The sequence below is a fragment of the Leguminivora glycinivorella genome, chromosome 6 (genome assembly GCF_023078275.1).
Source record: "Leguminivora glycinivorella isolate SPB_JAAS2020 chromosome 6, LegGlyc_1.1, whole genome shotgun sequence".
In the NCBI taxonomy this organism is placed as follows: Eukaryota; Metazoa; Arthropoda; class Insecta; order Lepidoptera; family Tortricidae; genus Leguminivora; species Leguminivora glycinivorella.
In genome coordinates, this window is record NC_062976.1 from 24,309,319 (window position 1) to 24,331,632 (window position 22,314).

The 22,314-nt window shown below is 41.6% G+C and overlaps 2 protein-coding genes across 3 annotated transcripts; one reads left to right on the forward strand and one right to left on the reverse strand.

Moving 5' to 3' along the window:
* Positions 1 to 25: 25 nt before the first annotated feature.
* Positions 26 to 22,242, reverse strand: LOC125227206. 2 transcript variants are annotated; one of them, XM_048131459.1, is made up of 15 exons: positions 22,024 to 22,227; positions 13,505 to 13,733; positions 12,418 to 12,672; positions 10,950 to 11,879; positions 10,301 to 10,553; positions 8,231 to 8,478; positions 7,782 to 7,939; positions 7,253 to 7,422; positions 6,085 to 6,291; positions 3,827 to 3,926; positions 3,296 to 3,359; positions 2,740 to 2,884; positions 2,119 to 2,256; positions 1,676 to 1,872; positions 26 to 1,104 (listed from the first exon to the last, which is right to left on the reverse strand). In XM_048131459.1, the coding sequence occupies exons 1-15, from the start codon at positions 22,196 to 22,198 to the stop codon at positions 918 to 920; spliced, it is 3,456 nt and encodes a 1,151-aa protein (XP_047987416.1). In that variant the 5' UTR covers positions 22,199 to 22,227; the 3' UTR covers positions 26 to 917. The 2 variants fall into 2 exon arrangements, 1 of the variants encoding a protein (XP_047987416.1); XR_007177153.1 differs by lacking the exons at positions 26 to 1,104; positions 2,740 to 2,884 and having other exon boundaries at positions 1,734 to 1,872; positions 22,024 to 22,242.
* LOC125227207 lies at positions 14,334 to 17,272 on the forward strand. The gene is made up of 2 exons (XM_048131460.1): positions 14,334 to 15,901; positions 16,378 to 17,272. Exons 1-2 carry the CDS (start codon positions 14,711 to 14,713, stop codon positions 16,426 to 16,428), a joined length of 1,242 nt encoding a protein of 413 aa, XP_047987417.1. The 5' UTR covers positions 14,334 to 14,710; the 3' UTR covers positions 16,429 to 17,272.
* Positions 22,243 to 22,314: the final 72 nt, after the last annotated feature.

Genomic DNA, 22,314 nt, shown 5'->3' on the forward strand with positions numbered 1-22,314 from the left:
TCATAAAATGTGAGTGTGAGAGGGAACATCCCACTTTGTCGATTGCTATAAAGCCACTTTGTCAGTTTATTCATATAAAGATACAAGTAAATCTCACCTTAATGGTAACTGACAAAGCGGGACGTTTTACTAAACACACTCACAAATTATTTCAGCGTACTAAAAAGAGTCCCTTTTTAGAAAACTTAATGAATTATTAAGAAATAAGTAATGACTGATATGTATTATTTATTTAGCATATTTTGTACAAAAATAACTTGAGTAAATGTTACAATTTAGTTTCACTTATTATATTGCACTTAATTCTCTCCAAATTCAGTAACTTACACCAAACAAAAAGCGCTGGCGGCCTAGCAGTAAGGCCCCCCACAGACGGGAGACAAAACTGTTTTGTCTCCGTCGCTCGGTCTATGGGCTAGTATGAAGGTGCGCACACGAGGCGACGCAACTTTTCATACAAATACGAAAGTCGCCGAGCAACTGTTGCCTCCGTGTGCGCGGAGCCTAAGAACACGGTTAGCACATGATTGGCACGAGATAGCCTGCCCGTACCTATGTCATAATACAGTTAGAAAAAGACATGTGACCTATCTCGCGGCGACATACTCTCGCGACAATCATGTGCTAGCCCTGCTGGTAAAACCACGCCACTTTGTTATTAGGCTACTTGCCTTTTAGTCAAATCAGCTCCTTTTTAATAACTGTCCAAACGAATTTGAATGGTTTGATGGAATTGACGTGGTGGCGAAGTGGTGTCGGCGTTTTTATCGGCGTCGGCGTGCATTGGCCAGTGAGATATAAGGTAAGCCAAATTTCTCAGTAGAAAAAGGAACAAACCCTGGATAATGTACACGCAATGGAATTTCTTTCTTACACATTTAATTATTTTCTGCTGAAAAAATTGGTTTGTTTCTATATTAGTTAACAGTCCACTCGTCTATATACACATCATCCGGGGCGGCGTTTGCGTTTGTATCGGCGTCGGCGTACGGTTCTAGCGCCGGCTGAATGGCGCGAGGATGATCGGCGAGGTAGGCGACTATTTCGGCTGCCGACGGCCGCTCTTCGGGCGAACGATGCCAGCAAGCCGCTGTTATGCCGCGGCTGTAATTATATTAAGTATAGGTAAACAGCTATTAATGTTATATATCAGCTATTAATATTCTAGATATATAATATTGATAGCTTTTATATATTGTATTGTATTCGTTTATTTCAGACAAACAGTCCATATTGTTACATTACGTTACATTATTTAAAATTTACAAATTACACTATATAAAAATTAAAGCTATAAAATTCAATAATTAATTTAAAGTCAAACTACATTAAAACAAAATTAAATTCGAATCAAAATTTCAAATTTCAAATTAAAAAAATAAAATAAAATTGTGAATATTAATATGATATAATAAATAAAATATTAAGTTAAATTAAATTAACCACTAATACGCGTCACTTTATATAGAAATACTCATCGGACACATCAAAATTGGACACATCACCATGCTGTTTGATATCTTTGTATGTCAATTGTCAGGTAACTATATTAACGTTGCTGAAATTTATTGAATGGCCTCTGAGATATGCGTAGAGCATATTATCTCGGCGGTCGCTACTGTCTCCAAATGTAATTAGAGAGAAATTCCATTTATTTACTCGTTACGTTACTTACGTGCTAGGCACGGCATCTGGCGGCAACGGCGGTGCGCCACCTTCGCGCACGTGTCGTAAAACTCGAGGCGTGATCCATGCGCCGTATGGCCGCTCTCCTAACGTGGCTAGTTCTAGTAACAGCACCCCTAGTGCCCATACGTCACTTGCTGCGGAGAAAACGCCACGGGAGAGGGATTCTGGCGCCATCCATAGGACCTGAAGGAAAATCAGTAAACGACTTATGTTGAATGATATTGACCAAATATCTATGTATAGTGTGTTATTTTGACCCGAAGTCACCTAAGATTTATTAGGAATACCAGTTTCTGTGGTCTTGAAGTCATGAGTCACCTGAAAATATTTTTTCTGTTTGACGAGACTTCGACTAAAATATTTGCGTCTTCTCAATAATTAAAATATTGTTACTTTTTCTCTTTTGGTTGGTACTACTTTGTTACTAACCGGAAACATGGCACGACGCTTGCATAAATATTCTCCCTTCCCCGGACTGTCCAAACGCCTTGCCATCCCGAAATCGGCCAGTTTCAGACATCGACGAACGTCTATTAGGCAGTTAGCGGCCCGAACGTCTCTGTGTACCTGTAATGCACAAAAGTGTGGATTGAACAACAAACTCGGGCTTCGGCAAGATCGGTCCTTCGAAGTTCGAACCCAAAGATGATTTAAAGAAGTTGAGCCACAGATATTTTAAAGTAAACTTTTAGGTAAGTACAAGTCGTATTTATCAACCGAGCCATTTTATTGGCAGATTCGATTATGAAATAGATTTCATGGTAATTCCGTTTTTAGATTTTTCTAAGATGCTGACTTGGACTTGAAATGCATATGCCACCGATTAGTTCCTAAGTTTCATGACATGTAGGGCTAACATAAGTTACATACCAGTCGCTGGTGCGCTATTAGATACCCTAACGATGACGCCGCTGTACGCGCTAGTCTCGTCAATGCCGCCGCCGCTACACGCGCCGACTCTAACTCGGGGACGCCGCAATGAGCGCGCTCCGCAAGCGTGACCATATATAAACCGACCGTCAACCATATACAAATAACTTTAGTACATACCAGCCGCTGGTGCGCTAGATACCCTAACGCCGACGCCGCTTCACGCGCTAGTCTCGTCAACGCCGCCGCCGCTACATGCGCCGCCTCCGGCTCGGGAAGGCCGGCGCGAGCGCGCTCCGCTAGCGTTCGCCGTGCGCGGAGGTACCTTTAATAAGTATCTATGCAATGAGTGGATAGTGCGAAATGATAATAATCATGCATCAGAGTGTTGAGCCCTAAAGATAAAAAGAGATTGCAAGTTGCATGTAGGGGGATGATAATATTGATAATACCTACTCTAAGGTTTAATCGCCTTACTACGCTTTATACGCTACGCTTACGCTTTTACTTTTTATTTTAAATATTATGTGCTGTATTATTTTCCTGTACAATAAAGTGTTTACTTACTTACTTACTTACTTACGCTAGGTTAAGTTCAAATATTGATGGAATGTGTGAGAGATCAACATTTTCTTTACGCAAATGGTTATTAAATAAGTATAGGTACTTATTTCAATTAAAAAACTGAAATAATATATTTAAAAGAACATACAATTTATTATAAAATATAATTTACCGTCGCAAGTCGCCATAAAAGGCGTGCTCCATTAGTACTAGGGGCCCTCCTTCCCAGCACACGCCTGAAACATATTTTTTTAGTATTTTTTTTACGGGACCATGAAGAGGAAAAGAAATCTTTAAACATCAAAGTTAACTTATTTACGTGTTTTATAGGTGATTAACTCTCATTTAAGCTATTAATAAAGTTACGAAGATTCGTCATCGTGGAGATCAGACTCTCCTCCCTGGGAGTATAGATTTCTATCCTACCGACTGCGCCATGTTTTTTTTATACCACGTCTGTGGCAAACAGGTATACGGTCCGCCTGATGGAAAGCGGTCACCGTAACATATGGACGCCTGCAACTCAAGGAGTGTCACATGCGCGTTGCCGACCCATTAGAAACTTGTACAATCATTTTTGAAGAACCCCATACTGTTAAGGCTTACGGTTTGAGAATGGGAATAAAAAAATAGACGTCGAGACTGGTCAATAAGATGCTACTCTCATGTGTTAAATACAAATATACGGTATTATCAGCTTTACCTGTGAAACGCACTACATGGTCGTGTTTTAATGTCGCAAGAAGCGCCGCTTCGCGAAGTAGCTCAGCGGCTGCACCGACTGGTGCTTCTGGACGGGGTGCCTTTGGGAAAAGAACAAAAACATTTATCTATGAAAAGGTTACTGATTAATTTAGCATTCGTATTTGAAGTCTGTTAAGTTTGAGGAAGAAATAAAATCTGTAGCTTGTATTAATGTATACTATACCTACCTATATGTAGAGTACCATCACGCTTGGTAACTGTGAGCCATCTATGACTATGGTTTTCAATATATACGCCATGGAAGGTCCATTTTTTCTAGAACCCACATTATTGCCAAAATATTACTACTAATCAACAAGTAAGAAGAATTTCCTTTGAAAAAGAAACACCTACTTACAATACCTTCACAGCAATTCAAAGCGCATCTCATCTGATGCAAAGTGTCTAACTCATTCAGCAGTTGCAAGGCATCGCGCGAAACGGCGTGTTTGGCTAAATCGGCGCCGGCGGCGGCGAGCAAAACAAGTTATTACAATCAAAATAATAAATAATTAAGTTTTCCAAGCGCAGCTCTATTCGGGCGGCGTAACTCAGCATGATGCACAGCCTCATAATGCCCAGTGCCCAACTCATCCAGTAAGGGTCACTTGCACCACCAAAAATGGAGGGTTTACCCACCCGAGGTTAACCCACCATTTTATATGGTATTTGACAGTTGTCAGCCCACTAACCTTGAGTTAAGCGGGTGGCCCTAACTGTAAGGCTTTGCGCGGAACGGCGTGTTTGGCTAAATCGGCGTCGTCGGCGTCGAGCAATCTAAATTACTACAATCAGTAGTCTTATGCTACATCTCCAAAACAATCATATCATTAACCCAAGACAATTCGGCTTTCAAAAAAATGTAGGCACTGTAGATGCTATTAATAATTTAATTGATGACATAATAACCAAAATTCACAGTAAAAACAGGGTAGTAGGCTTATTCCTAGACCTCAGTTCTGCCTTTGATACAGTGGGCCATGAGTTGCTTTTAAAAAAAATGGAGTTCTATGGAGTAAGAGGCAAAGCCTATGGTCTCTTAAGTAACTATCTTGAAAACCGTAATCAGTACGTAGAAATAAAAGAGATAAACCGTGGCTGCGTAAGGTCCGTCAAATCTGCTCAAATCAAAGTAGGACGAGGTGTACCCCAGGGGTCCATTTTAGGCCCTGTACTATTTATTATGTTTACGAATGATCTTGTTAAATATATCTCAAGTGTAGTACCAAATTGTAGTTTAATAATGTATGCTGATGACACTAATGCTGTTGTACATGCTGATAACCTAGTAGAGCTTAACAAAATAGTCAATACTGCATTATCCTCCTTTTATAAATGGTTCACAATTAACAATTTATGCCTAAATAGTGATAAAACTCAAATAACTCTTTTTAAACAAAACTCTAAGAAAAATGACAAGCTTGAAATCGTTATGAATGGAGCATCCATAAACACAGTGGATAGTGTAAAATTCCTAGGTATACGTCTTGATTCTAAGTTAAACTGGACACAAGAGTTAGATGTTATTGAGAACGCGGTTAGCTCAGCTTGTTACGCCCTGAGAACGCTCAGAGATGAAATTGACATAGAACATCTCAAAATAGTTTATTATGCCTTAATAGAGTCCAAGCTGAGATACAGTATTATGCTATGGGGAAACAGCTTCCAATATAATATAAATAGAGCTCTTATCGCTCAAAAAAGAGCTATCAGAATAATGTTCCGCATTCCGTACCGAACATCTTGCAGGCCATACTTCGAAAAACTAGGTATCCTTACGGTACCCAGTTTGTATGTGCTAGTTCTACTAACAGATCTTGTAAAGCATATCACAAGATATGAAACTGACGTAGAACAAGAGGTGCGTAAATTGTCGCGTACCAAAAATTTAAAAGTTAATTTCCGTCCATTGTCAAAAATAGAGGAGCATTGCACAAGACACCAGGCCGTTACTATATTTAATAAATTACCTCCAGATTTGAAAACTATTACTAAGTACAATGCATTCAAATACAAATTGAAACAGTTTTTATTGAGAGGGTGTTTTTATTCTATAGAGGAAATATTTGATTTTAATATGTCTTAAGTGTTGATTTGTCTGTTTTTGTGTAGTTTTAAGTATTTGTTCCTCTTTCTTTTCATGTACTATTTTGTATGTTCAGACACAATGCTATATTGTTCATGAATAAAGTACTATGACTATGACTATGACCGTACCTTGACAGCAACTCCAAGCGCAGCTCTATTCGGGCGGCGTAACACAGCCTGATGCACAACCCCATAATGTCCAGTGCCCAACTTATCCAGCAATTGCAAGGCTTCGCGAGGAACGGCGTGTTCGGCCAAAGCGGCGCCAGCGGCGGCCTCGGCGGCGGATTGGCCGCCGCGGAGCAAAACGCGCTCTTCTACGGCGCGGTCTCTGAGCTGAAAGGTAATGTTCGGGTTTTGATAGTATCTTGTTTTTTTAGTAATTAAAAATTGACATCTAATCAGTCGAAGTATATTCACGCAGTATCAAATAGTAAGTGTAGCAGTTTTACTTTGCCGCAATTTCAAATTTGAAAATTAACTTTTTAACAAAAAATAAAACCGCCTTCAAAAAAAGCGTGTTACAAAATACGGAGAAACTAAAAAGCCAAAAATAATAAACCTTCGAATTCAGATTTCTTATCGGATTGCAATAATCTAAACATCCAAATTATAAACAAATCAATTATTTTTGTAGTCGGTACCAGACCTGTTCATCGCCTTGCTATTTCCTGTTTGCCCCACCCAACCATACGCAGGCTGGCCCCGACTCCAAAAATAATTGATTTGTTTATAATTTGGATGTTTAGATTATTGCAATCCGATAAGAAATCTGAATTCGAAGGTTTATTATTTTTGGCTTTTTAGTTTCTCCGTATTTTGTAACACGCTTTTTTTGAAGGCGGTTTTATTTTTGTTAAAAAGTTAATTTATTTGTTGATTTTTAGTGGTTCCTAGTGATATTATATGTATCAGTCCGAATATATGTACAGTAGTGAAAGAATTATCCTTTAACTCCTAACCATTGAGGAGTTGACCTTCCATCATCAGCTCAGCCACATAAAATTATTACCATCAGGCGTAAATACTGGTGTACCTTTGAAAAATACACTAAAAACATAATATGTGCCTATAACATTTGAAGAGTTCCCTCGATTTCTCCAAGATCCCATCATCAGACCCCGACTTGGTGCCAATGGGACCATCTCGGGGTTATACCCGTTCGATCAAAAAAAAAATTTTGAAAATCGGTCCACGATTCTCGGAGATATCGAGTAACATACATACAAAAAAAAAAAAAAAAAATTCAGTCGAATTGAGAACCTCCTCCTTTTTTGAAGTCGGTTAAAAATATTACTTGTAAACGGCGTCGGCGTGCGGCGCGGGCGGCGTAGAGAGACGGCAGTCCGAACGCCAGAGCGCAAACTAGTATGACCCAGGCGAAATCGTGGCAGTGGGGGTTAAAGATGTTACCGGACCGGGTGGTGTAGCAACCGGGACCGTCGAGCACTTTACCGCACAGCTGATCTGTACAAACAATCTCCATGAAGCTTGAGTAACATTAAATGTAACCTAATTTGCTACAAATTACACGTATGTGAAGCGTAAGGAACTAAGGACTGACTCTTTTGTGACAGATAGGCATATTTTGTTATGAAATGGGCTTTGCGAAGAATATAAATTCACGGAGAAAGCTGATTTTAAACAGAAGGACACGATTTCAAGAAATACATACGACGATACCATTAATACCTTAATTATGAAACTGGGGGTGGGTCTGTTAAAGCGCGTATGGCTTGCACACTACACTTCGCTTCGCATTAAATTCCTGCTTCTGCTTGTTGTGCATCAGTGTAATGTTACAATCAGCTGCAAAAGTGCATTACCTTTAACAACATGTATATTCTTCTGACCATTCCACGCGCCGACAAGTTGTGCACCGCTCTTTGACCAGCGGTGTGTGAACACGGGCGGAGCTGAATTCTTGTGTATATCATGAGTCACACCCTGCACTGTGATGTTGTCGAGGATATCTTTGAATTCTCTGAAATAAAATACAGTTAGTGAAATCAATCAGCAGCGAGAAATTTCTTAAAATTGTTGCACAGGAATTTCAAGAGTTAAACCGATTCTTAGCGTGGATTAGGGTTTGAGCTTACAAATACCTGAGGTAGTGGGTGGGTGAGTGGAACACCCTACAGGTGTTCGTACTTCTATGACACCTAAGTGGCTGTCATATTTTTTATGCTTGCCTTACAGCTTTGCTTGCCAAGCCTTGCTTTGCTAATAACTTATGGTGTAAGGTGCCTTTTCATTAGATACTTTAAAATAGTACTCTGTTACTCCGGGGCGATGCGGATCATCTCTGAGCTCCGGATGCCTTTCTTCCAATCGCGTCGTGCCCTCAAGCATCAACAAAATGGCGTCGACGAGCGCGGATGTGTGTGGCGGCCATCTTGGGAACTCGTTGTCTAAAGCGTCGCGTAGTGTCGAGGAGGGGAGCAGGCTGTTTGGAGCTTGGCCGCCGCGCCAGCCACCGCTGACAGTGAAGTAAGAGAACTCTGAAGTCGTTGGCAGCCAGTCCTGAAACAACAAGTATAAAAGTTATAGCTGCACTGCAATATACCTAAATGAAAGTGACTAATTTATTTTCTATTGATTGTAAGTAACATTCTCAAAGTTAATGTATTATCGGTCGTAGATTTCTGGTCATTGGTGTGGAGAACGCGAGCAGCGAAGATTCGGAGTTATTAAATTGGCAAAGTATCAGAATTAAAAGGGTGAAAGGATACCTCCTTGTGGTACACCAGCGCCTAAATCACACCATTTTAACAAGGCACGATCGACACGCTTTGCTTAATGGCGTTAATAAGATACGAAATGAAATGAAATGAAATGAAATGAAATGAAATGAAATGAAATGAAATATTTATTTTCCAAGTAGGCATATTACAATGCGCTTATGAACGTCAAATAAAACTACGCCGGCTCTAACCCTACGCCTCAGCCTCGAGAAGATTTCAGTCCCCCCTCAGTTGGAGGAGGGTATCCACTATGGGACCGGCAAGAAACTCGGCGGGCCACTTCTTTTCAAAACATTACATCTTATATTTAACATGCATTAAAAAAAAAACAAGATACAATTTAATAAGCAAAAGTATTCATAAAAAAAAAATATTAACACAAGAAATTATACAAAGTACAAAGCTATTATGATTATTAATAAGAGATGTTAGAGATGTATAGAGTCTCTAAGTGTCAAAGTACATCTAAAAAAATTATACATGAAGAAAAAAACCGAATAACTAAAATAACTTTAGAGTTGTAAAAGACTCTTGTTGTCTTAAGCAAAGGAAAAAAAAATATATATGTATACTTAATCTACTTTTTTCCTTGGAGATGTATATGGTCTCCAAGAGTCAGAAAGAAAAATAAACAAACAAGGACCGAACAGAGTGCCTCAACGTAATCTCATTCAAAATTAATGTTACATAGAATAGCATAGCCCCTATTAGCTGAAACAGACCGGTCTTCACAAACAGCACCCGTTCACGAATATGGCGCGCATCTCAGCCATCGCCTCCCTCAGCCATCGCCAGCCACGCCAAACAAAACCCAATTTAAAGCTCAAGGCCACACTTTGAGGTGCTCAAGCAGGGTAAGGAGAATTGCACGGTCGACAGTGTTGAAAGCGTGTAAAAAGTCAAGAAAGAAATTTACTTAGGTACCGCCAGGTGTTGATGGTAATGTTAATTTAAAACCAATGCGCATCGTAGCGACTAATAAATAAATAAATATTATAGCAGGCGCGGCTCACTCCGCGATTCTATCGCCGCGCTACAAGTACATGCCGGTGGCCGCGAGTTCGCGGCCTAATCAGGGGTGGCGCGCGTTCTCACGGAACGCACGTTCGCACTTTCTAATGTTACTTTACGTGGCGAGTTTTTTTAAGGTTCATATGGGATGTCCGCGGGTGGAATGGCTAATAATACTTAGTTAAATAGATATCATGAATAAAATAAATACCATAAGACATTTTTAAACAGATCTACTACTGATTAACTCCCCCAAAAAGATTCAATAAGGCTTGTGATGTTGGAACTCAAACAAAAATATATAAATACTATATATATATACCTAGAAAGTACCCAAGACTTGAATATAATAGTATAACATTTTTTCTGAGTATTAATTCGTTTTAGTCCATAGGCAACCCTATCGCCGGGCGCCGCGCACGTGCGGCTCGTTTCTTTGTAAGAATTTTGTAGGCATTTAAAAAGGCGGCATGTCGTGAACATCAAAGCAGTGGGCCTTCTGTACTTGTACTATTATATATTCTGTGATTATAGGACATTCTTACACAGATTGACTGCACATACACACAAGCATACATATAACCATTTACCGAATTGGAAGTGTCTCCCGCCGCGCCGATGACGATCCACACAAACCCAGCTTCCATCGTCAGCCCCCGTTTCTCCGCTGTTGCTAGCACGATCCACGCTGTGCCCGCACTAGCGTCTATCACAACGATGCGCGCATCGTGCGTTTGTAGTGCGTCAAGTGTGCCCGTCACGTTATGCGCTTGCACGATGTCCTGGTACACTACAAGGTCTTGCTCGTTTAACGCCTCTGCTACGCCCAGTGACCGCTTCCATCTGTGCAAAATAAAATGAAGCATAGATATTAGCACTGGTTACTAGGAGTACTAGGAGTGGAGGGGTAGCGCTTACGTAGCTGGAATAATTATTTTTAGTTATAATAAAAAAATGAAAAAAAAAATGAAAATGAAATATTTATTTTTCAAGTAGGCATATTACAATGCGCATATGAACGTCAAATAAAGCTACGCCGGCTATAGAAACTGATAGCTGTAGACACAAAATTTCAAAGTGTAAAATAGTTGAATAGACTAAGAATTGGGACAATCATTGCCCAGCCAAGTGACAATCGTTGATAGAAAACGCTAACCAGTATGGGGATGACTAAATGACTCGGTCATTCAACATTCAGGTGTACCTGCCTAACATATATATAACATAAGTTGTACTAACACATCGCATCGACCCTCTTCTCTGAGAAGTGCGACGCGCCGCCACTTGCAGTCAGCCAGCAGCGCGCGCACCGCCGCCGCCAGCGCTGCCGCTGACGCTGCCGTAATCCGTGCGCTCGCCAGCTCCACGCCGCTTGGCGGCGGCGCCACCAGCACCAGAGGGACCTTGGCCGACTCCCGCGCAAATTTCGGCAGCGACGACGCTCCTGCCGATCCCATGGCCACCACACCACGCACGCTTACATACTCGTAATTCGTCATAAAATTTTCCAAATCGCCTCTGACTACATCGGTTAGAGAACAATTTATCTCCACATACCGCAGCTCCAATATACTACTTCGATTAGTAATGTTTAACCAGTGGTTTTTTACTATTCTTCTGATAGTATCGTACCGTTTATCTTTATTTTCTTCCGCTTCACATACATAAATGAACACCTCAGGTTTCAAGTCGCAAAATTTGTCATTGCATGTGATCCAGGAGCGAGCGAGGTCTTGGGAGTTTTTAGATTCGACGATGGTTTTACAAGCCGCTGTGTCAATTCCAAGTTTTCTATTATTGTCTAGAACACGACGCAACATCGAAGCTGGTGGCTGGAAGCGGTATGCGAGGTTCAGAACTGCAGGAGCAAAATACAGTAGTCTTCTAACATCTCCCAATGACAAAGAAGCGGCATCCTGAGTGAGGTTCGGATGAAAGGGTGCAGGCCATATTCGCTCCTTGCTGCCCATCAAAATATCGAAGTCAAATAAGAGGTACGAGCTGTCGGCGCGCTCTTCTATTGAATAATTCAAAGAATAAGTTAGACGCAGTGGTAGATCTGTTACTTTGGCTAGTTCTTGTGCTAGTTCACATTGTTCTTCCTCATAATCTCCTCCCTCTATCGCCACAGTCACGCATTCTCCAGAACATGGATTTTTTGTCCATTCGCTGTAGACAAAAAATGTATGTAAAAAAAAAACAAAATTATGTGGGGGTCATGGAATTTATGGAGTAACGGGACTGGGGTAACGCTGGGGCTGTCTTATTCCTTGGGCAAAGAATAGGAATCGCCATTCAGTGAGGAAATTTAACCAGTAGGTATGCATCCAGTATGAGGTAGTTTGGTGTGACTCTATGCAGCAGAAAAGTATGCAATATTAAATATCTCAACTTGTCGCACCTGCAGGGTGTCTTCTTAGGCAAGAAGTCATCAATAAAGCTGCAGACAGTGCAGCCCTGTAGACAGTGGAACAGAGCCCCGGGCGCCAAGCGTGCCAGTAGTCGTCTGGTTACAGTCGTCGCGCCGCGACCGAGCACTTCGAGACGGGACCCCGCGAGCCCACACTGGGACCCACAGACGCCTTAATTATACTACGTTAATGAGCTATTGAGGTTCCCCCGTTCCGATGAAGTCATTGAAATATTTCGTCATTGCTAATGCCATACCTCAGAGATAGTTTGGTGTGACTATTTCAATATGTCGTACCTGCAGGGTGTCTTCTTAGGCGAGAAGTCATCAATAAAACCGCACTCAGGTTCCCGTAGCTTCTCCCAGCTCTGTAGACAGTGAAACGGAGCCCCGGGCGCCAGACGTGCCAGTAGTCGTCTGGCTACGGGCGCCGCGCCGCGACCGAGCACTTCGAGGCGGGACCCCGCGAGCCCGCAGGCGCCTTCGGAGCACTGGGCTATTGAGGTCCCCTCGTCACGCCATGCTGTAGCTATGCTCAGTACGAAGTAATCACTGATTGAAAAAGTAATTAATAAATTTATGGAAAGTCCTAGATGTGGTTTGTTAATTTTAAGATGCATCGAAAACTACACGGATCTAACTAGATTCGACCTATATCGCATTCGAAGCCTAGGTTTTCATAAATAATTAATAAAACTAGAATTAGGTCGTTGGTCTGTGTTTATAACTCTAGAGTTTTTGTTTTTGAGCTAACTTATTACTAAATAGGTAAGTTTTTGTATATAGTGATTAAATACATATTTAAGTACCTAGTAAATTATATCATTAAAGGGATATAATATGTATTATTATTTATTAGTAGGTAACTTATCATCGCACGAGTTTTCCATTATTACATTAGTTTCCGTGATGGTATTTCATATACTCTTATTTAATTAAAATCAATTATTATTAATTAAATGTGTGGCATTAATTAAATCGGTAACTTATATAAATAGATATGCAAAGGAATTATTTAAAGTAGAGTAAATATACGTAATATAGTAAACGGGACTTAATAACTTCCGATGTTTCAAGTTCGAAAAACTGCGGGGCACTTCATGGATGGGGTTAGCCCAGGACCGGGATAAGAGGCGTACACGAAGGGAGGCCTATGCTGAGCAGTGAGCGATTAATGGCTAAATTATGATGATGATGTCATCATCCATTAACATCATCATTGATGTTTCAAGTACACACATGGAAAATTTTAGTCGTCTTATAATAGATACTGTATCAAAGACTGCGAATTTGCCAGTAGAAGTGCTGGTTGACTAAATAAAGCTTTTTTTACTTTCCGGTTACGAGCAAGACAGCGGACAGTTGATGTAGAAAAGATACTAACTTGACGTGGGAATCTAGATTAATATCATCTTGAAAGTCTTGGAGCTGCTGTAGCGTGCACTTTTCTTCCACGATCTCGAGCTCGCGATATCGCAGTCCATGTACGATCAATGCTCGTATTATCGCCCGCGCTGCGGTGGGCACAGAGTCTTGCGCACATAGCTTGAGTATACGTGTTCTGCCGTCTATGGACAGCACGCGTTCCGGGATCTCGCTGCCTCGACCAGTTTCTATGGAGTCAAACAGTTTTTAGGGGTTAAGTTTTTGTCTAAGTATGTGTAGCTGAGTTCCTTTCCATCTAAGCGAGCGTCGGAACACCGAATTCTCTTGATATCTTTATCATTATCATAGTTAATTACTAGGCCTAGTATCGTTTTTGTATAAATGTTTAATTAATTTCTGGTATCATACTGACACTATTCCGAAGTAAAAACATGAAAAAAATATAATCTCACGATTAAACCGCTTTACCAATTTAGATAATGCCAATAATGGCTGAACTGAATTATATGAGACTAGACTAGATAGACTAGACTAGAACAGATAGATATTGACATACTTTAAGTCAAGGGAAAGAACATTATACCTAATATTTATAAATCTCCAAAAAAAATTATGAATAATGTCACTAAACTTGACTTTTTATTAACACATCGATAACGCTAAAATAAAAATTCCCTTCCCCACCTGCATAAATAATTTGGGTAGATCCACTTTACAGATTATATGCATGGGACTAACAATACTATTGTAATTAATAAAGAAGCATTTACCTAATTAATTGACATGTAATACCATAGTTTATAAGTATAAATAGATATTATAGCGCACCAATCAAATACCGCGCCTCGCCCTAATCCTGCTCGCGGATTGGACGAGCCTATGACCATACGTTCGCGCCGCTCTCGCGCAGTCCGGCAACCGGCGCGTTACGAGTAACGTTGTTTATTTGCGTAATTACTAAGATTGTGCAACAAACCTGTCAATTAGCTTACAGTATTGATTTATGAGTGTAACAATAGTATTAACGTGCCTGGGAACAATAAACTGTGAATTAATCTATGCATTTTCACTTATAGCCTCAAACCGAACCCCAAAACCGAGCTAGCCGGCGCTACAAAATGGCTGCCCAAGTGTGAGGCTATTAAGTGTATAGTGAAAATTTTGTGCCGTGATTCGTAAAAATAAACATTAAAAGTGTTTTAACATGCCGCCAAAATCAAAGAGACACCAACGTGTGTCGACGCCGACGCCGACGCGCGAGGACGCCGAGATCGCTCGCGAAGGTTCGTTCACGAGGGATGACGTCACGACGCTAGTGGAGTCGTTACAACGGTCGCAGACCAACGCCTTCAGGGAACTGCTGGAGAGTGTCATCACGACCACTAGAAACCCGTCATCATCTGCCTCGACACCGTTTCCTGCAGAAGGAGGAAATTTCTCGCGCTGCAAAGCCCGATTCGCTGGAGATCCTGAAGAGTCCATCGAAGGTTTTATCGACGCCATTGAAGCATACAAGGATTGTGCAAACGTTTCGGATGATAACGCCATCCGAGGCTTATCAATGCTGTTGACACATGCAGCCGCAGATTGGTGGCAAGGAATTAAAGTAGAAACTAAGTCATGGGCCGACGTTTTGGACAGTTTGCGCTATACCTACGGAGACAATCGAGCTCCGCCGCGCATATACCGCGACTTATATGCAACACCTCAAGGCGACGAAAACACGCATATTTATGTAGCAAAGTGCCGTGTACTATTTGCAAAATTGCCGCGCAACGAGTTAACTGAGAAAATCCAGTTAGACATGGTATACGGACTTCTACACAAGCGTATCCGCAAGCGTATCAAAAGAGAAGAGTGCGCAACATTCAAAATTCTCTTACAAAAGGCGCGCGCTGTAGAAGAATCATTGAACGAGAACGTGAGCAACACCTCGCCATCGCCAAGTCGTCTCGTCAACACATCAAAGACACCGCCGCCGCGCGCCGCTGCCACAGCGAGCGCGAGCGCCGCGCCTCCGCTCCGCGAGCCCCGCGCTCCCCGCGAGCCCCGCGCGCCTCCGCCGCGGCGTTTCGATGATAACAGTGATAACAACAGTGCCGCGTCCGCCGCGAAATCTAAGTCGTATAATAAGAAGTGCGGGTATTGTAAACGTTTCGGTCACGTAAAAGAAGAATGTCGCAAGTTAATTAAAGACTCTAGTACGTCTAGTGATAATAATAATAATAAGGCATCAGATGTTAATGTTTTGCGTTGTTATGGATGTGGTCAAATAGGCGTTATACGCGCAAATTGCGAAAAATGTAATGCCTCATTCTGTACTGTCAATTGCAACATGGATTCGTCCAATCCAGGGTGTAAGGGCACTGGTAAGCAGACTAAGAAGCTTTCCCCGGTGAGTAGTTTTCTTATCACTATACCTAAAGTTCAAAATGATAAACTTGACGAGACCTGTTTGTCTCTTACTGATTTTCAAAATGCACTTCCTGCAAATTTCTTTGGTGACGGTTTAGTAGCAAGGTTGGTGACGCCCTGCGCTCCTCCAGCTCTCGGATGACCCCGTAGTCATTCAACAGCCGTGCACACTATTTGCAAAGTCCCTTATTGATAACAGTGATAAACAAGTTAATGATTCCCATAGTAAGGATCTGTCATTTTGTCCCGTGTCCAATACTAGTAATATCTCTGTAAGGTCAGAGCAGGTCATTGACGTTAAATCTAGGTTGCTTACAGCTGTTTTAGGATCAGCTGATAACAGTAATACAAATGGTCACAATATAAGTAGCAACAGTATGTCATCTATGGATCACAATATAAATATGTCTGCCACATCCTGTGAGAAGATTATATTTTCAACTGTGGATTTTTCAGGACCAGCACAGAAGGTTGAGTGCTCCAAGGAGCCTGCACCTGGAGTCCTAAAGGACCAGAATGCTTCCGAGGACCCGGTGTTGGATTTATTTGACTCCTATGAGGATTATGTAAACAGACATCAGCGGCCACTTTTAGGAATTGAAATCCTGAATATGAGAGGTACTGCATTAGTGGATACAGCTGCAAAGAGAAGCATGGCAAGTCAGAAGCTCTACTCACTGTTACTTGAGAAAGGTCAACAGTTCTGCGAGAAGCAAATGAGAGTTACACTAGCGGATGGTATACCTCAAATTAAAAATGTGCTCAAAATTACCTTGGATGTCAAAGTGAAGGATAGGATAATACCTCAAGAGTTCCTGATCTTACCTGAAGCCCAAGAAAATGATACTTTACTGGGAGTTGATTTTATAAAAGCCTCTCGGCTCGACTTGGACTTTAACACCAATACTTGGTGCTTTCCAGGAGGGGATAAGTATCCCATACAGTATGAAAATGACATACCAGTACAATTGTCACTTGCTGCAAGCAATATACTTCATGCTGAAGAAGGATCAATGCTCAGCGAAGGTGAAAAGATGGAATTAGCCGAAGTGTTACAGAGGAATAGCGCAGTCTTCAGTCTAGGGGGAGCGCCCACTCCCATTGTGGAACATCACATTGACACAGGAGATCATGCACCTATATCTGTACCTCCATACCGGCTCACACCTGCGAAGAAGGAAATTATGAAAGCAGAGATTGAGAAGATGCTCCGGGAAGGGATAATAGAGGAATGTGAATCTGCTTGGACTTCACCGGCTGTGCTTGTCCCTAAGAAGAATAATACTGTCAGATTCTGTGCTGATTACAGAAAACTGAATAGTATCACCAAGACAGATAACTATCCCTTACCTTTAATTGATGAACTGCTACAGTCGACTGGAAGACAGTGTTACATAAGTACCCTAGATCTGAGATCCGGATACTGGCAAGTAAGTGTGACGCCAGCTGATCGAGATAAGACAGCGGTGATCACACCATTTGGTACATACCGTTTTCTACGCATGCCATTTGGGCTAAAGAACTCTCCTGCGACGTTCCAGCGGTTGATGGATAAGTTCAAATCCGGTGCCAGCCTGCAAAACACTACAGTCTTAGCTTACCTTGATGATCTCTTGGTGATTTCTGACAGCTTCGAGAAACACCTGCAAGACCTGCAACTCGTGTTCGAACGGCTGCATCAGTTTGGCTTAAGAGCAAACCGAGAAAAATGTGTTTTTGCTTGCAAAGAGGTCAAGTACCTTGGTCACCTCATCACGTCAGACGGTATAAAGCCAGACAATGGGAAAGTTGAAGCTATCTTAGCTATGAAAGAGCCAACTAATCTCAAACATCTCCGGACATTTCTTCAAACCTGTGCTTGGTTTAGAAAGTTTGTTCCAAATTTCTCAGCGGTAGCTCAACCGCTTACCAAGCTAACCAAGAAAAATGAACCATGGAAATGGCAAGATGAGCAACAACAGGCCTTTACAGAGCTCAAAACCAGACTAACTTCTGCTCCGATATTGGTGCAAGCGGATTACAGCAAACCCTTTATTCTGCGGACGGACGCAAGCAATTATGCTCTTGGAGCTTGCCTTATGCAAGGTGAAGGACAAGATGAGCGTCCCATTGAGTACGCCAGTCGACTGCTCACTGCTGCAGAAAGAAGATACAGTACAACCGAGAGGGAGTGCCTGGCTGTAATCTGGGCGGTAGAGAAGTACCGGCCCTATATAGATGGTCATTCAGTTTTAGTGAAGACAGATCACCAGCCGTTGAAATGGCTGTTGACTCACAAGTCACCAAGTGGTCGCCTTATCCGGTGGGCACTTAAACTGCAAGGTTTTGACATCAAGTATGAATATACACCTGGAAAGGCCAATGTCATAGCAGACACCTTGAGTCGACCCGTCTGCGATGAAAACTCCAAAGAAGATTGTGGAGTCTGCTCTGTTATTATAGATATTCCACAAATTAACCCGACGGAACTACGTACTGCTCAGCTCGAAGATCAAGAGGTCGCCAAGATTATTCAAGACCTGGAAGACTCTGATCTCATAAACTCCACCAGATGGCTAGAGAGAGGATATGTCATGGCCCAGGGGGTCCTTTACTATTACAATCCCAACTCTGAGTCTGAGGAAGCGCAGCTGGTAGTACCTCACTCTATGAAGGAGGCCGTCTTAAAAGAGTACCACGACGCTCCAACAGCTGGTCATCAGGGCGTAGAAAGGACTCTCGCACGCATTTGTCAAAAGTATTACTTCACAGGAATGCGAAAGTACATCACGGAATATCTAAAACAATGCGAAGAATGCCAACGTTATAAGATAAGTAACCAGAAGCCAATGGGACTATTACAAACCCCAGTGCTTAATCAAAGAGGAGAGGTGCTAGCTATAGACCTCTTTGGCCCTCTACCTGAAGGAGATGATGGAGAGAAATGGGTGCTGCTCATCGAGGACACGGCTACACGCTGGGTGGAGCTGATAGCCCTCAAGGACGCCACGGCAGAAGTCTGTGCTCCAGCCCTTATCGAGCAGTACTTCCTACGGTATGGTTTTCCCAGAAGAATCATCTCGGACAACGGAGTTCAATTTATATCAGCGGTAATGCAACAGACAATGTTTTTACTGGGAATTAAGCAGAACTTAATTCCACTATATCACGCCGAGGCCAACCCTGCGGAACGGAAAAATAGAGACCTTAAAACACAACTCTCTATTTTAGTGAAGACTAATCATCGTACGTGGCCAAACTTCCTGCCAGCGATCAGGTTCTCAATGAATAGTGCCGTATGCGCCACGACGGGATGTAGTCCAGCTCAAATAATGTTCGCTCGTGAAATGAGAACACCATTTGACGCTCAACGTGATTTGAAGGCTATTCTTGCAAAGGAAAACTTTATTCCACAAATTACCCCATACCTAAACAGATTTCTCAATAACTGGGACGTTATTAAAGCAAGAGTGGAACGACAGCAGGATCAAAAGAAAACCGATGTAGACCAGCATCGTCGACCTGCACCTATATTTTCCGTCAATGACCTTGTGCTGGTTAGCACACATTTGCTTAGTAATGCTTCTAAAGGTTTGACCAAGAAATTTATGCCTAAACGGGATGGTCCCTATTTAATAAAACAAATTGTCAGTCCAACTTCGTATATCATAGCTGACAGGCAAACTAATACTGACCTAGGGAAGTTCCATAGTAGCGATCTCACCTTATACACGTCAGGTCAAGATATTCAATCGGTGCCTGTTCAGCCACGGCGACTACGTGGTCGCCCTCGTAATCTAGCGCCCAATAGAGCTACCAAGTCCCCAACGGGTCGTACTGGGAACTTGGAGGGGGAGTGTATAGCGCACCAATCAAATACCGCGCCTCGCCCTAATCCTGCTCGCGGATTGGACGAGCCTATGACCATACGTTCGCGCCGCTCTCGCGCAGTCCGGCAACCGGCGCGTTACGAGTAACGTTGTTTATTTGCGTAATTACTAAGATTGTGCAACAAACCTGTCAATTAGCTTACAGTATTGATTTATGAGTGTAACAATAGTATTAACGTGCCTGGGAACAATAAACTGTGAATTAATCTATGCATTTTCACTTATAGCCTCAAACCGAACCCCAAAACCGAGCTAGCCGGCGCTACAATATAAGATATTGTAATGCCCTCACTATCTTGATGCATCACTTTATTGTACATGTAGTACATCTTAAATACCGGTCGACATATCTTAGGAACATAAAGATTGATTGAGCCAAAGGAAATCTTTAATTCATTCAACGCTGTCGACCATTTTTGAGCTCCTGAATCATCAACTTTTTGGTGTAAAATTATTACTTATAAGACCATTTATTTCCTCAATACCCCGATTAGGTAGCCACCGAGGAAAGTGCGTCCGAATTTGGATACATGACCTCATTTACCACAACTATTTTAAAGGTATCCAATTCCATTATTGGTAGTTTATATCCGTTTGCAGTGAAAGACGGACAAACAAACAAACGCACACTTTCTCGTTTATAATATTATAGTATGGATATATAATTACGCTCTGGTTAGGATCAAAGTTAAAATTATTTGTTGTATGGATTCTTAGGACTAAAAGCTTGGTCTGGTTAAAGTAATGTCAAAAATACACACTGCAGGTTAGAAACATCATAAATTATACACTGATTTAAACTTTCACGATTATTACACATCATTATTTTTAAAATCGACCACGATACCATCGATAAGACCACGGGGACAACGCCGTCCTTGAAACGTTGGAGGTCAGTTTAATATGTAGTTATACGCGATTAAGTCCCGATTTTAAAAATAATGATATCATAAATTATTCTTTCTATGTATAGTCTGTCTGTCTGTCTTTTTGTTTTGTGGTTACAGAATGGTAGTTTCTGTTTTGATCCGCTACTTTTAATGCCGACTGTACATGCTCAGTGACATTGACAGTTGCGAAAAGTGCGCGTAAATGATGCGTTGTGGTATTTGTGGTTAAACATGAGATTACTCTCCACCTTATTTTCCATACATTTTGGATATCAAAAAGAAAATAAGTCTAATGAAACATGTAGTTCTTCAGAGACGTTTAGGCACTATAAACGGTGGAACATAAGAAAACCGAATAATTATTATGAAACCCGAAAAATTTTGCATAAACTTATAATTTTTTTTTCCCCTCACTAGCTCGGAAACACGTGTTTTGTCCTTTAATACCAGCGGGTAAAAACGCACTTTATCCACTAGTGGGTAAAGTAATTTGACCTTGAATAAAGTCAAATTAACTGCTTTAATATTGATAAAAGTAGGTAAATCTAGTAATAAAGATGATTTACCACCTGTGGAACTACTGGAAGCAGTGATAAACGCATTTTTTTCGTTGTAGTTTCCTCGCTATAGTGAGGGGAAAAGTTTTGTGTTACACTCGGGTGCAAATGTATTTTACTTCTCGTGTGTTGAAAAACGAGCAAGTGAAAGGATTCTATAGTTGAACCACGAGCGAAGCGAGTGGTTCGAGAATAGAATCCTGAATAGAATTCCACACTCGGCGTTAAAATACAACTTTGCCCCCTTGTATAACAAATAACTATTTTGAAATCAGATGGTGCTCTTTGCCCGCAGTAGCTAGAGCTAGTGCGTGAAGTGGTTTATTTCTCGTCAGGTCGAAACTTCAAAAGGCCATGTAGATGTGGCGTAGGGACGCCCGGCCGGAGGCAGGCGGGCTGTCGATCAGTTGTTGTGTTCATTCAGCCCTTCAAAAGGCCATACATAGGTAATCATATGTAAGTACTGAAAAACGTTGTACGATACACGCGCGAGGACGGATTTCGTACCTCGCGTTGATAAAAAATAAACAAAAAATAGTAAATTGAGATTGTGAAAAATTTTATCCCAACTGGTGGGGAAATGCGAGTGATAGGGTTGAATGGAGGAAGAGAGGGGAGGCCTTTGCCCAGCAGTGGGACACTAACGCAGGCTAAAAAAAAATTGTGATTTAATTTATCACCACTTGATTCGAATTTCCTCTTCTCCGCACTTGTTGCAATGTACATTTATATACGGAATTAAAAGATGTACAGTTAACAGCTAAAATCTAGGTATATCTTTCTTACCAAGCTTCAATTCCCTAAGTTGTTGGCAATAGTCCACGGTGCCAATGCCCCTCCATAACACACACAACACACATAACGAATACAAAAGCACGCGGCCCATTGCCCACGCTCCCGAGAAGGAATTATTTAACTTTTTCCTTAAGCTAGTTATAATATACATATCGCTTTCCGTCATAATTATTAGTATATAACCGGCATAGCCAAAGTGACAATTGTCGCTCATATCGAAACGCAGACAGGCTTTGTCACGCCACTACAGGGTATGTAGCCAAATGCACAAACGATAACGAT

Excerpts from the sequence above, each read along its gene's own strand:
- LOC125227207 (XM_048131460.1), top strand. The coding sequence starts at position 14,711 with ATGCCGCCAAAATCAAAGAGACACCAACGTGTGTCGACGCCGACGCCG. Across the intron at positions 15,902-16,377 it reads AGACTAAGAAGCTTTCCCCG|GACCAGCACAGAAGGTTGAG; the intron begins GTGAGTAGTTTT and ends TGGATTTTTCAG.
- LOC125227206 (XM_048131459.1), bottom strand. The coding sequence starts at position 22,198 with ATGACGGAAAGCGATATGTATATTATAACTAGCTTAAGGAAAAAGTTA. Across the intron at positions 12,673-13,504 it reads AATCTAGATTCCCACGTCAA|TGATTACTTCGTACTGAGCA; the intron begins GTTAGTATCTTT and ends TTTTTCAATCAG. Across the intron at positions 3,927-6,084 it reads CGCTTGGAGTTGCTGTCAAG|GCACCCCGTCCAGAAGCACC; the intron begins GTACGGTCATAG and ends CTTTTCCCAAAG.